The sequence below is a fragment of the Salvelinus namaycush genome, unplaced genomic scaffold, assembly GCF_016432855.1.
Source record: "Salvelinus namaycush isolate Seneca unplaced genomic scaffold, SaNama_1.0 Scaffold6, whole genome shotgun sequence".
In the NCBI taxonomy this organism is placed as follows: domain Eukaryota; kingdom Metazoa; phylum Chordata; class Actinopteri; order Salmoniformes; family Salmonidae; genus Salvelinus; species Salvelinus namaycush.
In genome coordinates this window covers 1,081,845-1,096,423 of record NW_024061308.1, presented here as the reverse complement: position 1 = coordinate 1,096,423, position 14,579 = coordinate 1,081,845, and the positions used below count along the sequence as shown (strand labels likewise).

At 46.9% G+C, this 14,579-nt stretch overlaps 2 protein-coding genes across 2 annotated transcripts in view; both read left to right on the top strand.

Moving 5' to 3' along the window:
* The window catches only part of LOC120041996 (FYVE, RhoGEF and PH domain-containing protein 4-like), a 55,121-nt gene extending 49,108 nt beyond the window's left edge, over window positions 1–6,013 (top strand). Inside the window, exons 5-6 of the mRNA XM_038986867.1 lie at window positions 2,674–3,370; window positions 5,867–6,013. Coding sequence (XP_038842795.1) covers window positions 2,674–3,370; window positions 5,867–6,013 — 844 coding nt within the window. The remainder of the gene's footprint in view (window positions 1–2,673; window positions 3,371–5,866) is intronic.
* LOC120041998 (FYVE, RhoGEF and PH domain-containing protein 4-like) lies at window positions 5,872–13,597 on the top strand. Its single transcript, XM_038986870.1, has 14 exons — window positions 5,872–5,956; window positions 6,210–6,355; window positions 6,673–6,829; window positions 7,228–7,366; window positions 7,637–7,695; window positions 7,937–8,083; window positions 8,191–8,363; window positions 9,526–9,556; window positions 10,219–10,290; window positions 10,400–10,525; window positions 10,697–10,834; window positions 10,908–11,048; window positions 11,360–13,039; window positions 13,353–13,597. The coding sequence occupies exons 2-13, from the start codon at window positions 6,228–6,230 to the stop codon at window positions 11,621–11,623; spliced, it is 1,575 nt and encodes a 524-aa protein (XP_038842798.1). The 5' UTR covers window positions 5,872–5,956; window positions 6,210–6,227; the 3' UTR covers window positions 11,624–13,039; window positions 13,353–13,597.
* Window positions 13,598–14,579: the final 982 nt, after the last annotated feature.

Here is a 14,579-nt window from a genome sequence, read left to right as displayed (position 1 = left end):
CCATCCAGGACCTATACCAGGCGTTGTCAGAGGAAGGCCCTAAAACTCATCAAAGACTCCAGCCACCCTAGTCATAGACTGTTCTCTCTGCTACCGCACTGCAAGCAGTACCGGAGCGCCAAGTCTAGGTCCAAGAGGCTTCTAAACAGCTTCTACCCCCAAGCCATAAGACTCCTGAACAGCTAATCAAATGGCTACCCAGACTATTTGCACCCCCTCACTGTAAGTTCTACACCTGTTGTATTCGGCGCATGTGACAAATAAAATTGAATTTGATGTATGCATCGTATGCACGTGACCAATAGGGCCTGACCTATAGCTTATCATAATCACATCAATAAACTGGTTATAACAAACTCCGAACACAGAAACAGCTAAATGAATGCAGAGGACTTGACAAATAAACTCAAAACGGGGGAATGTTTACTGGTTGCTCAGGGGGTAAAGGGGAAGTCAGGTGTGTGGAATAAATTTGACTAGTTGTGGAGTTCAAGAAAAATAAGGTAAGGAGCAAGCGCTGAGTGCATATTGTGTGCGCCAAACAGGTGCTGTTAGATTACCAAAATATTATTCTGACCATTTGGAACGATGTAAACAACACTAAATAAATTATCAGCGTACCAGAGAGTCTGTTGTAATGTTTTTTTGTTAAGCCTTTATTACAGAAAAGACTAAAAACAGTCGCATTCATTGGTGTTTAGGAAAAATATAGGCCTAAGTAAATGATGGTATTAAGAGTAAATAGGATGTGCTCTTAGGCCTACAGCTGTGCTGGATAGTGCTGGATAGTGCTGGACAGTGCTGGAAAGTAGCGGACAGTGCTGGATAGTGCTGGAAAGTAGCGGACAGTGCTGGATAGTGGTGGACAGTGCTGGACAGTGACGGACAGTGCTGGACAGTGGCGGACAGTGGCGGACAGTGCTGGATAGTGGTGGACAGTGGCGGACAGTGCTGGAAAGTAGCGAACAGTGCTGGATAGTGGTGGATAGCGCTGGCCAGTGCTGGATAGTGCTGGAAAGTAGCGGACAGTGCTGGATAGTGGCGGACAGTGCTGGACAGTGGCGGACAGTCCTGGAAAGTAGCGAACAGTGCTGGATAGTGGCGGACAGTGGTGGATAGCGCTGGAAAGTAGCGGATAGTGCTGGATAGTGGCGGACAGTGCTGGACAGTGCTGGATAGTGGCGGACAGTGCTGGACAGTGCTGGATAGTGCTGGAAAGTAGCGGACCGTGCTGGATAGTGGCGGACAGTGCTGGATAGTGGCGGACAGCGCTGGATAGTGGCGGACAGCGCTGGATAGTGGCAGACAGCGCTGGATAGTGGCGGACAGTGCTGGACAGTGCTGGACAGTGCTGGACAGTGGCGGACAGTGGCGGACAGTGCTGGACAGTGCTGGACAGTGGCGGACAGTGCTGGACAGTGCTGGACAGTGGCATACAGTGCTGGAAAGTAGCGGATAGTGCTGGAAAGTAGCGGACAGTGCTGGATAGTGGCGGACAGTGCTGGATAGTGCTGGAAAGTAGCGGACAGTGCTGGATAGTGGTGGATAGTGCTGGAAAGTAAAGGACAGTGCTGGATAGTGGCGGACAGTGCTGGACAGTGCTGGACAGTGGTGAACAGTGCTGGACAGTGCTGGACAGTGGCGGACAGTCGTGGATAGTGCTGGGCAGTCGAGCGCTGGAAAGTAAAGGACGGTGCTGGATAGTGGCGGCAGTGGTGGACAGTGGCGGACAGTGCTGGACAGTGGCGGACAGTCGTGGATAGTGCTGGGCAGTCGAGGATAGTGCTGGGCAGTCGAGGATAGTGCTGGGCAGTCGTGGATAGTGCTGGGCAGTCGTGGGTAGTGCTGGGCAGTCGTGGGTAGTGCTGGGCAGTCGTGGATAGTGGCGGACAGTGGTGGATAGTGGAGGGCAGCCGTGGATAGTGGAGGGCAGCCGTGGATAGTGGAGGGCAGCCGTGGATAGTGCTGGCCAGTCGTGGATAGTGCTGGCCAGTCGTGGATAGTGCTGGGCAGCCGTGGATAGTGCTGGGCAGCCGTTGATAGTGCTGGGCAGCCGTGGATAGTGCTGGCCAGTCGTGGATAGTGCTGGGCAGCCGTGGATAGTGCTGGGCAGTCGTGGATAGTGCTGGACAGTGGTGGATAGTGGTGGGCAGTGGCGGATAGTGGTGGATAGTGCTGGACATTGCAGGCTGAGGGGACTGGAAGGGAAGTGTCATCTGAGGGCAGGTGGGTCACAGACAGGGAAACAGCTAGACGAGCTGTATGATATGGTAATGCCAGATGGAGGGTTGTGTGTGTTTGTGTATGTGTGCGCACGCACATGTGCATTCAGAAGTAGGGCAGCAGGTTATCTCTGGGGACTGGTGCTCTACCTTTCCAGTCTTCCTCTTCTCCTCCACTCTTTTCCTCCACTCCTCCCCTGCCCTAAGCATTCACACCTCCTCTGCACAGCTCACCGCAGCCCCGTGTTTTATTTTTAACCTGCGGACATACTTCAATGCTGCCGCACAGTCTCTGTCTTTCTCACTCTTTTATGCCACTCACTAGTCACTACACTTAACAGCAACTGAACTTGCTCTCTCTTCTCCTTTCCTGTCATCTTTGGCTTTACCTGTTTATCAGCGGTTGTCTCTGACTTCTTCCTGTTCTATCCCTCTTCCTCTCCTCTCACAGCCAGTCGGAAACCAAGAGGGAGGGCTCGCCACTGAAGCAGCTTAGCAAGTCGCCCCTCTGCAGTCCGGCTCACCGGTGCTACCAGAGACAGTCTGAGCCCAAGCAGCAGGACAACAACTCGGTGGATTTAGGCTCTGTCCCAGGAACGCCACAGGATGCCCACAAACCAGCGGCTAACGGGGTGCTAGCCCAGATGGACAGAGACAGGGACAGGGAGAGTGGATCCCCCCTGAGGACAGACACTGCCCTGGTGAATGGGGACATGGGGAACAGGAGCACAGAGCAGAGTAGGGATAACTCCCCTACAAACACAGAGACAGAGACCCATACCGAGACAGAGACCCATACCGAGACAGAGACCCATACCGAGACAGAGACCCATACCGAGACAGAGACCCATACCGAGACAGAGACCCATACCGAGACAGAGACCCATACCGAGACAGAGACCCATACCGAGACAGAGACCCATATCGAGACAGAGACCCATCCCGAGACAGAGACCCATCCCGAGACAAAGACCCATCCCGAGACAGAGACCCATACCGAGACAGAGACCCATACCGAGACAGAGACCCATACCGAGACAGAGACCCATACCGAGACAGAGACCCATACCGGGGAGGACAGTGAACCTACAGGAGAGCCCCAATCGGAACAAAGGAAGGAGGAGGCCATTGTAGAGCAGAAGGTACCGGTAAGTGTCTGTGGGGGGGGTGGTGTGTTACTATAAAGCTGTTACACTGAGTGGCCAGAGTTCATGTCAGTACTGTGTTGGTGTTTATGCATGTGTTTTCCCTAGCACATTTATGTATATCCCCATGTCAGATGTTTCAGGATCTTTGCCCATTAGAGCTATGTGCTGTCTCATTTAACTGACTTCACAGTCTACTGTAACATCACAGCCCCTTTACTACAGTACACACAAGGGTTCTGCAGCTGTCCTCATAGTAGAACCCTTTTTGGTTACAGATAGAACCCGTTTTGGTTCCAGGTAGAACCCTTTGTGGAAAGGGTTCTAAATGGAACCCAAAATGGTTCTACCTGGAACCAAAAGGGGTTCTTCAAAGGGTTCACCTATGGGGACAGACAAAGAATGCTTTTTGGTTCTTGATAGCACCTTTTTTTCTAAGAGTGTAGCCTTTGTCTCTGCAGTGTGTCTGGTTCTTACTGACGGAGTCTGCTACTGCTGGGTGTTATTTACAGGACTGAACTGAACAGATGTCAAGTGCTTCAGCGGCTGAAGAGTTTACACCACAGTAACCCTGTGGGAGGCCTTGCTGCTGCCTGGCTGAACGCCTCGTGATTATAAATATCTGTCTCTCAGATTAGTGTGTTCACTCAGCAGTGAATGGTAGTGTATGAGACGTGGGCTTTAGCTGGAGTTAAAGTGGATCCTATGCTTCATGGCTTATCAGTCTATACTGTATCTCTGTTTGTTACTTGACATACTAAGCTAGCAGAGAGAGAATAAGACCATGGGTGGTAGAAATGTGGTGTCTGTTTGATAAAAGCAGTACAGAACATACAGTAGAGCTGGGGGTGTGTTTTTGTCAGTTTTAGCAGGACAGTGTAACTACAGTAGACCACTATACCTATAACATATGCACGCACGCATGACCGTAAGTCACTTTGGATAAAAGCGTCTGCTAAATGGCATTTATTATTATTAGCAAGCTGAGACAGAGAACCCTTGCAAGTGGTTTCTCAATGTGTGAAACATTCAGCTTGCTTGGATATTCTTCCAGGAAACAAGTTATACTTGCCTAGTAACCAAATTACAGTCAGTCTATTCGTGTGAATTTTGAGTTCAAGGAAGGACTGCTTTGAGGTAGAATAATTTGTAATACTCTGGGCATCAAATACAGTAAAGGGTTTGAATGTTAATGAACTATTTTGTATATTGTGATAGAGAAGAATAATACATTCAAAGTAATAAATATGAGAATAAATAGTTCTACAGAGCACAGAGCAAGACAACATTCCTCTTGAACAATACATGTGGGATACACACAAAGAATCCATCTATATCAATGAATAGAGGAAGTGAGCATTCATTTTCTGTTCAGCCCTAACAATCAGAATCCTGCAGAATTTTGATATCGATTTTTTTATTATTTTCCTCGCCAATTTCGTGATATTCAATTGGTAGTTATAGTCTTGCCCATTGATGAAACTCCCGTACGGATTGGGGAGAGGCGAAGGTCGAGAGCACCATCCGTCTTACGAAACACGACCCTGCCAAGCCACACTGTTTCTTAACACACTGCTCGCTTAACCCGGAAGCCAGCCGCACCAATGTGTCAGAGGAAACACCGTACAACTGGCGACCGTGTCAGCGTGCATGCACCCGGCCCACCACAGGAGTCGCTAGAGCGCGATGGGACAAGGACATCCCGGCCAGCCAAACCCTCCCCTAACCCAGACGACGCTGGGCCAATTGTGCATTGCCTCATGGGTCTCCCGGGCGCGGCCGGCTGCGACACAGCCCGGGATCGAACCCGGATCTGTAGTGACGCCTCAAGCACTGCGGTGCCTTAGGCCACAGCGCCACTCGGGGGGCCCAGAATCTTGATTTCTTAAGTATGTGGGAGACACTCGTTGGTCTGTGTTTTACATACTGTTCTGTTACAGTAACACAGTGAGAGGTTCCCCTGCACACAAAGCATTCTGACACTGTGAACAGAACTCTGTCCTCATTTCCCCTTTCCAGCCTTTAGCGCAATAGCCCAATACACACAGAAACACATACTATAGTATGCCCAAGCAGCACTCCTATTTAGAAGGAATTGTGGAACCATCAATTAAAACGAACAGAAAATATAGATTGAACTGAAACCCTTTGTTGTCTTAATGTTAACATTGCTGTGTTGAAGCACAAGTTTTTTTTAAAGTGATGCTGTTGTAGATATCTCTGGGGAAGTGTGTTTGTGTCCGCTATAACAAAACGGGATCCTAGCGCAGCATGAGGACAATGTGGGAGTGAGCATGACCTTCAGGCTCAGAGTTCAACGGCTCCTTTACTCCCAATTGTCTAACCTGACTTGAACACGACATATATTATTTGTCAAGGGGCCCTTTTCACCCCCTCTAGCTATAGGAACATGGCCATGTCTATGAACTGTACATGCAGTATGCATCTCCCCAACTTGTCCCACAGCCAACTGACATACCTCTCTCTTCTGTGTTTCAGGAGACCAATGAACAGAAGCTGCACAAGATTGCCATTGAGCTCCTGAAGACGGAGAGAGCCTACGTCACACGGCTCAACCTGCTGGACCAGGTGAGTGTGTCCCACTGTCCGTCCAGGGTTCTGTCATTTCAGGGTCCTGTTCAGTAGGTAGAAAACGTTTTGATACTGTGAGAAACAGGGAGGTTTTACCTGAACTTATCACACCGACATTCTGTTGTTGGACATGGTGTGTCCTACTGAACACTGACCCAGGTCTACCTCAGCATGAAAAGAAGGCAGTGTTCATTATTATGATCAATTCAATGTGGTTTACCTCGCCTGGCCATGTTGTGCCACCATGCAGGTGTTCTGTGCCAAGCTGATGGAGGAGGCTCTGAAGGGCACGTTCCCTGTGGACGTGGTGAAGAACATCTTCTCCAACATCTCCTCCATCAACACTTTCCACAACCAGTTCCTGCTGCCTGACCTAGAGAAACGCATGGGAGAATGGTAAGCTCCTCATGACTGACTGGCCACACAGTTATAGACTCCAAACACAGACCCATTCAATTGCATGCGCTCACAGATTTCACCCCTGAGAATGCATGAAAATACGATACAAAATAATATTGCTAAGATGAGTAACAATTCAGACTCTGTGACTCATTCAGATTCACTCAGACACAGATGTAATAAAGGGAAGTTGTGGTTTTGAAATGATGGTCTGTCCATTGAAAAATCATGGTTGAGTCATCATCCACTTGGAGTTTCAGGGTTAAGGGATGGTTACCTTGAGGTCCCTATCTAACGGTCACCCCTCCCTACAGGGAGTCCACCCCTCGCTTGGGGGACATCCTGCAGAAGCTCACGCCCTTCCTGAAGATGTACGCAGAGTATGTGAAGAACTTTGACAAGGCCATGGAGCTGCTGAAACAGTGGACGGACCGCTCTCCACAGTTTAAAGCCATCATCCAGGACATCCAGGTACGAGTGTAGATTCTAAACACAAGGCCTGATTCAAAAGTGCACAGGTCTGCTGTTGTGGATTAACAAATTGTTTGTATAGGAATTATATAACTCCATAGCAATTCTAGGAATTATATGATCTGAGTTTGGTACTACAGCACTGCGATAATTTACCTGTGGATATACAGATTTCTGCTGCAAGGGGTCTCATTTGGTTTGCAAGGAGAAAGAAATCTATTGATATCTCACTATTGATTTGTACTATGAATAGTCATCATGGAATGGAACAATTGAATTATTTATGGTTGTGTCAACTGGTCCTGTTGAATGGATATTCATCTAACAATTTGTGTGGTTTTACTTTTAAGCCTTGAACCTTGAAGTGACAGTGGACTGTTTTATTTTGTGTGTTTCAGAGTCAGGAGGCATGTGGTTGTTTGACGTTGCAGCACCACATGTTGGAGCCGGTACAGAGAGTTCCCCGTTACGAGATGCTGCTCAAAGACTACCTGAAGAAACTGCCTCAGGACGACCCCGACCACCGAGACGCAGAGAGTGAGTACACTGGAGTGCTTTTACTAGTCATAATCTGTACACTATAGAGCAGGAGTACATGGAATTTGACAGACTTTCTTGTGATTATAATCATGTAATTACTTCACATTTTTTTAAATTATGTGAAACCTCCAGTGCCAAGTAGAAACATTTGCCTTACATTGAAAACACACAAAACTGTTGTTTACAGTTATAGAAATTTTTTATTACACCATTCATTTCATTTTCATAAGGTCAAAGTTCATCATTCCTTCTTTCCATGTTCCTCAGAGTCATTGAACATCATCGCCATGGCAGCCACACACTCCAACAGTGCCATACGAAAATCTGTGAGTATCTGCAGCACACCACTCTTAAAATCTGAAATAAAATCTGGACCTGTATTCAAAAAGCTTCTCAGAGTAGGAGTGCTGATCTAGGATCAATTATGCCTCTATGATTTTTACGAATAAGACTATATGGGCAAGGGGGACCTGATCCTAGATCAGCATTTCTACTCATATGCTTTTTGGCTAGTGCTTGAACCCAACCAAGATTTTTGAATCCAACTAAAACCCCTTCCCTGCTCAGGAGAATCTGAAGAAGCTGCTGGAGATCTATGAGATGTTGGGGGAGGAGGAGGATATCGTCAATGCCTCCAATGAGTTCATCAAGGAGGGACACATCCTGAAGCTGGCTGCCAGGAACACCTCGGCTATGGAGAGATACCTCTTCCTGGTGAGAAATGCACACACACATTTCACTTTCTCTGTACTCAACCAAGTCTGGAGCAATATATTAGCAAAACAAGCATTAATCATAGGTGTTTCTTTGTTCCCCGTCAGTTCAACAACATGCTGTTGTACTGCGTGCCCAAGTTCAGCCTGGGAGGGCCCAAGTACACAGTACGCACCCGCATCGGCATCGAGGGCATGAAGGTTCTAGGGACCACCAACGAGGACTACCCCCACACCTTCCAGGTGTCTGGCAAGGAGAGGACCCTGGAGCTGCAGGCCAGGTAAGCTGTTACATCCACCCTTAATAAAGGAAACACCAACATAACAAGCGTCTTAATAGGGCCACAGCAAGCCACCAGAACAGCTTCACTGCACCTTAGTATAGATTCTACAAGTGTCTGGAACTCTATTGGAGGGATGCGACACAATTTTTCCACAATAAATTCTATAATTGGTGTTTTGTTGATGGAAAACGCTGTTTAAGGCGCCGCTCCAGAATCTCCCAGAAGTGTTCAATTGTGTTGAGATCTGGTGACTGAGACACACACGGTATTTTGAAACCCCTCTTTCAAAGTCACTGATCTCTTCTTCTGTCCATAGTAGGCGACTGGGCGTTTTTATACACGACCCAAGCATGTTCATTGCTTAATTAACTCAGGGACTACACCTGTGTGGAAGCACATGCTTTTAATATACTTTGTATCCCTCATTTACTCAAGTGTTATTTTGCTAGTTAGCTGTAGATAACAGCCCTAGTTCTACTCCATCCTATAGCCAATGTATAAAAAAAATTAAAAAACATTTACTGCCATGATTCTCAAAAGAACGGTTAACTGTATACTACAATCCCACACCCTATTGCTAACTATTTCCACCTTGCACAGCCAGAACAGGACGGCCACCCCTCCTGCATTGCTTGCTCTCTGGGGTTTTAGGCTGGACTTCTGTATAAGCATTTTGTAACAATTGCTGTTGTAAAAAGGGCTTTCTAAATACATTTGATTGACTATGGATAACCAACCAAATTCTTATGATAATTTGACCATATCCTTCTGCTAACCCTATGGGGGTTTAGTGTATGATAAGTACACTACTACAGCTCATCATAGTCCCGTGTGACTCAGTTGGTAGAGCATGGTGCTTGTGGGTTCGATTCCTATGGGGGACCAGTACAAAAAAGTATGAAAATGAATGCACCCACTGCTGTAGTTTGCTCTGGATAAGAGCGTCTGCTAAATTACGTAAACGTAAATGATAAACAGTAGTGTAACATTCCATTCCATACAGATATAGGATCTTCATTTGCACCGCAGGAACTGCAGATGAGCTTTGTGATGTACATACATTTCCTGAAAACCCACACGGTTATATTAACAGTGTTACACTTTTCATGTAGCCTACTTTTGGCCAGCTAATAGCCTAACCATGTTTTTCATTTTTCAGCTCTGAACAAGACAAGGACAATTGGATAAAGGTATATAATCACGTTCTTATTGATTTACTTATTTTATTTCCTGTATGTTCAGCAGATTTGGGTGTGTATTGCTGACCATGTTTCTGTCTGTGTATGTGTTTCTGTCTGTGTTTGTGTTTCTGTCTGTGTTTCTGTCTGTGTTTGTGTTCGTCTGTGTTTCTGTCTGTGTCTGTGTTTGTGTTTCTGTCTGTGTATGTGTTTGTCTGTGTTTGTGTTTCTGTATGTGTATGTGTTTTTGTCTGTGTTTGTGTTTCTGTTTGTGTTTCTGTCTGTGTATGTGTTTTTGTCTGTGTATGTGTTTGTGTTTCTGTCTGTGTTTGTGTTTCTGTCTGTGTTTGTGTTTCTGTCTGTGTTTGTGTTTCTGTCTGTGTATGTGTTTCTGTCTGTGCATGTGTTTCTGTCTGTGTTTGTGTATGTGTTTTTGTCTGTGTTTGTGTTTTTGTCTGTGTTTGTGTTTCTGTCTGTGTTTGTGTTTCTGTCTGTGTATGTGTTTCTGTCTGTGCATGTGTTTCTGTCTGTGCATGTGTTTCTGTCTGTGCATGTGTTTCTGTCTGTGTATGTGTTTCTGTCTGTGTATGTGTTTCTGTCTGTGTATGTGTTTCTGTCTGTGTATGTCTTTCTGTCTGTGTATGTGTTTCTGTCTGTGTATGTGTGGCCTGCAGGCGTTTCGGAAGACCATTGAGATCTTCCATCAGAAGAATGAGACGTTCAAGTCAGCCTCCAAAGACGTGTTGGTGAGTGTCATCACAATGAACATGACCTCTGACTCTTCTTGTGCACTGTATGTGTGTCAAAGACCCTCCTGTGTCTGAGCTACGTGTGTCGGTGTGTATTTTTCTCTAGACGGCAGAGCTGGGGAAACGTGCCCCTCGCTGGATACGGGACAACGAGGTGACAATGTGTATGAAGTGTAAAGAGTCATTCAATGCTCTGACACGACGGAGACACCACTGTCGAGCATGTGGCTATGTGAGTGAAGCGTCTGCTCGACACCATGCTCTCCCTCCCTTTAACCCAGCACCCATTATAACATGTTAATACTATTTGTGATGCTCAACCCATTTGACTGTTGGTTGTTTGGCTAGTTTACACTGTGTTGTTCGTTCAGTGTTAGACTGATGTCTTCTGTTCCTGTATCAGGTTGTGTGTTGGAAGTGCTCAGACAACAAGGTGGCCCTGGAGTACGACAGCAACAAGATTAACAAGGTCTGTAAGGACTGCTACTCCATCCTGACTGGAGAGGAGAAGGCCGAGGGCAAGAAGAAGGGCATTCTGGAGGTGAGGGACACACACACACACACACCTGCATCGGCATGTCTTCTGTGTCTAAACAGCACTCCTCTGTCCCCAGATTGAGGCGGCCCAGTTCTCCGGCAGCAGCATCATGTGTGGCTTCCTGCAGTACTGTGAGAAGAACAAGCCCTGGGGGAAGGTGTGGTGCCTCATCCCAGAGAAGGAGGCATTAGTTCTCTACCTCTACGGAGCGCCACAGGTCAGTCAAACACCATGTGGACGGCTCATAATAGTGGCTGGAACGGCATCACACCATGTTGTTTGATACCATTCCACTCATTACGCGCCAGCCATTACCACGAGCCTGTCCTCCCCAATTAAGGTGCTACCAACCTCCTGTGATGTGGACATTGTCAATCATAAACATCCACATTCTCTACAACCACATTTGTTATGAATGGGGGCAAGACTTCCTTCACCCTGTGACCTGATTAGCTGAATAGGAGAAACTCCTCTCCCGAGTTCCGATATAAATTATCTCTCTACCTTTGCATCTCCCCCTCCTCTCAGGATGTGAAGGCCCAGTCCACTATCCCTCTGCTGGGTTACTCCGTGGAAGACAGCCCCCGGCCTGCCGACCTTCCAGCCAGCTTCCGTTTGTCACAGTCCAAATCAGTCCACAGCTTCGCCGCCGAGAGCGACGAGCTGAAACAGCGCTGGCTCAAGGTGATCCGGGTGGCCGTGACTGGGGAGGTGCCCGAGTGCCCCCCTCCCAACGATGCCACGGGCACCATGGCCATGGATGGCGCCCAGGAGACGAGCTCAGACAGCTAAAGATTGCCAGAGACCTATGTGCATTTATGCACACACCACTCCCATGCTATCCTCATGGACACACACAGTGTGGAAACTCAGTGCTAGATAAGCTGCCTCCCCTTGCCAATCCACACCTCTCCTCGTTCCCTGAGTGGATTCTACCAATCATAAGCGAGGCCATGATTGGACCTCACAGCTCCACCAATAGAGCTGTGCATTCCAATCATCATTAGAGTGGAGCAGGGAGGAGGGGACCTCAGGACGGTCTCTGCTTCACTCAGACAGACAGGCACTATTCAGAACAACCTGCCTGGGGCATCTTGTACACTGAGGACACTAAGGTCCTCAGGCTTTACTGGGGATGCCTGCAGGCCCAACAGATCTCCTCCAGCTTCATAGACATGAATCTAATGATGTGAATCAAGAGGACTGGCTGTCTGGACCAGGGTTGGGGTCAATTCCAGAAGTACACTGAAATTCCAATTCGGAATATTTGGAATTGGACGAACCCTGGTCGGTACATTGCATCAGCCCTGTGTACCTATACATATGTGTTACTCAGTTTTCCCTGACAGGAACAAATGCATTTTTATGTACAGAGAAGTAATGCTCTCCGTATGTTTTGATATCTGTACAATCCTGTACAATGTGTACATCAAAGTATTTGTGTTTATGCCTTTTTTTTTTTTTACTTAGACATGGATGAACAGTGTTTCAAACTAAAAGGGTCCTAGGACAGTATCACTAGGAAAGTTATCAGTCCTCACTTCTCCAATCATGTAGTTTCACATCACAGTAGCCAGGAGCCATGTTCTACTGGCAAGAATAGAATGAGTTCCTCTAGAGCCTGGGTCAATGTCCCAGAAAGACTTTAGCAATTAGCCAGAATAGCAATCGAGAGGATCACTCTACACTTTAATTGCTGTAAGTAACCCCATAAGCAAACAGGAAATGATGCAGAAGTGCTCACCCATCCAGAACAGGCTTCAATCCAAACAGGCTGAGGGATGGCCTCTCCAGCCAGGCTAGGCATTCGGGGTACTCTGCTGCACTCGTTCTAAGCTGGATCAACCTTCCTCGCCTTGGAATCCAAGAGAGTCACAAAGTGACCTCTTAAGCAACCACATCCTGGTCACAGTAATGTGTTGAAAAGTGTACTACTGCTGTGATCATTAGAGGAGCCTTTCTACTGTATGAATGAAGACAGACACATCCATAGGGCAGTATTGAGGATGAGAATAAATGGTTGTACAGCTGTAGTTACCTAGCCCCACAGCCCTTTTGTAGACATGTATATATCGGAAATATAGAATATACATACAAAGCATTTATATATGGTGGGGTTTTCTATGTAACTGACCACTGACCCAGATCCTGTCTTTTACATAGGAACATCACCCCTCGAAGCGGCACAGAGGTAAACATTATGGCCAGGTGGGGAAAGAAATGTAAATGTTTTAAATACTGTATCTAATTTTATTTAAAAAGTAATTTATAAAATATGCGCATGATGATTTAAAATAATTAGCACAAAAGTAATATCCCTCAAATTTCCATGTGTTCTGTCTGACTCAGCCAAGCCAGGTAGACTAACAGATTCACTGAGGTTTTTTGTCTTGTCCCTCAATGCAAACCATAGATAGCTGTCCCTCAATCTCTAGTAAGGTGTCACTCACTCCATCCTGTGATTGCAGAATCCTTTGTGTTGAATGGAAGGGGGTAATGTGCCTATAACCTCTGTTCATAGGTTCTACTGTTCCAATCCTCTATTCATGGTCTGAGTGTGACATGGCCTCACTGCATCTCTCCAATCGCAGTTCTGATACAGACAATGCAGAAGAGCACAACAATCCTGTCTTATGAGATCTGAATGTAAAATCAGATTTTGGACGTTTGTTCACTCTCCCGATCCCCCTCCCCAAGGTTTGAGAATCTACGCACTTTACGGTCTTAATATAAAGTGTACCTTGTAAGAAAATAAAGTAAGTTTAAGTATTATGGAAGTGTGTCACTGGTTGCTTTGTGAACCAATTCTACTTTCACTACTGGGCATGTTGACCTTTGCAGAAAGTGCAGAGGCCTGTTTTGGTTACCTTTCCTGCTTCCTCTGACCATAAGTCACTCAAATGAGTCCTGTTACAAAAGATGAGACAAACCCTTCGACCTCAAAGCCAGTACCACTTTTTTATCGTTCCCCTCTAATCACGGACTGATTTACACCAGGTGGGTGCAATTAAGTATCAGGGAGAACAACAACAAAAAACAGGCGCCAGACCTCGTAGGGTAAGAGTTGAATAGCCCTGCAATAAAACCAATAAATCATTGGAAAATCATTACATTATAGAAAAAAATCCATTATACCAAAAGGTGTGTTTTGTGAAGAAAATAAAACATTTCTTGGGCAAGCTACATCAGTCAGACTAACATTGCACAGCGCCCGTCTTAGGAGAGACGGAGGACAGTAGAGGCCAGTAGAATAGACTGGAGTGAATAGGGGAAGTCGAGTCTGGTTTAAATAGAATCCTCAAGATCAGGTGTGTCTGGTTCTGCAATGTCCATATCCTTGGCCTGGTGTACTCTTTAGGTGAACATTGTTCCACAGGTTTTAGGTCATGTTCGTTGTATTGGTCATTGAGTGTTTCAGCCCTTGGGCTGGTGGAGCAGGCCTTGTATCCTGCGTACCAGGGCCTGGATGAAGGTGGAATGGGAGCGGACCTGGCTGTTCAGTCCCTCCACCTCCTGCAGCTTCCTCTGTAGAGCCTGCTCCCATGTCACTCTGCAGCTTCCTCTGTAGAGCCTGCCCCCATGTCACTCTGCAGCTTCCTCTGTAGAGCCTGCCCCCATGTCACTCTGCAGCTTCCTCTGTAGAGCCTGCCCCCATGTCACTCTGCAGCTTCCTCTGTAGAGCCTGCCCCCATGTCACTCTGCAGCTTCCTCTGTAGAGCCTGCCCCCATGTCACTCTGCAGCTTCCTC

Bases quoted from the DNA above. Each gene is read 5' to 3' on its own strand.
- LOC120041998 (XM_038986870.1), top strand. From the start codon at position 6,228: ATGGAGGAGGCTCTGAAGGGCACGTTCCCTGTGGACGTGGTGAAGAAC. The intron at 7,367-7,636 runs GTGAGTACACTG...CATGTTCCTCAG, and splicing joins CGACCACCGAGACGCAGAGA to AGTCATTGAACATCATCGCC. The intron at 8,364-9,525 runs GTAAGCTGTTAC...TTCATTTTTCAG, and splicing joins ACCCTGGAGCTGCAGGCCAG to CTCTGAACAAGACAAGGACA.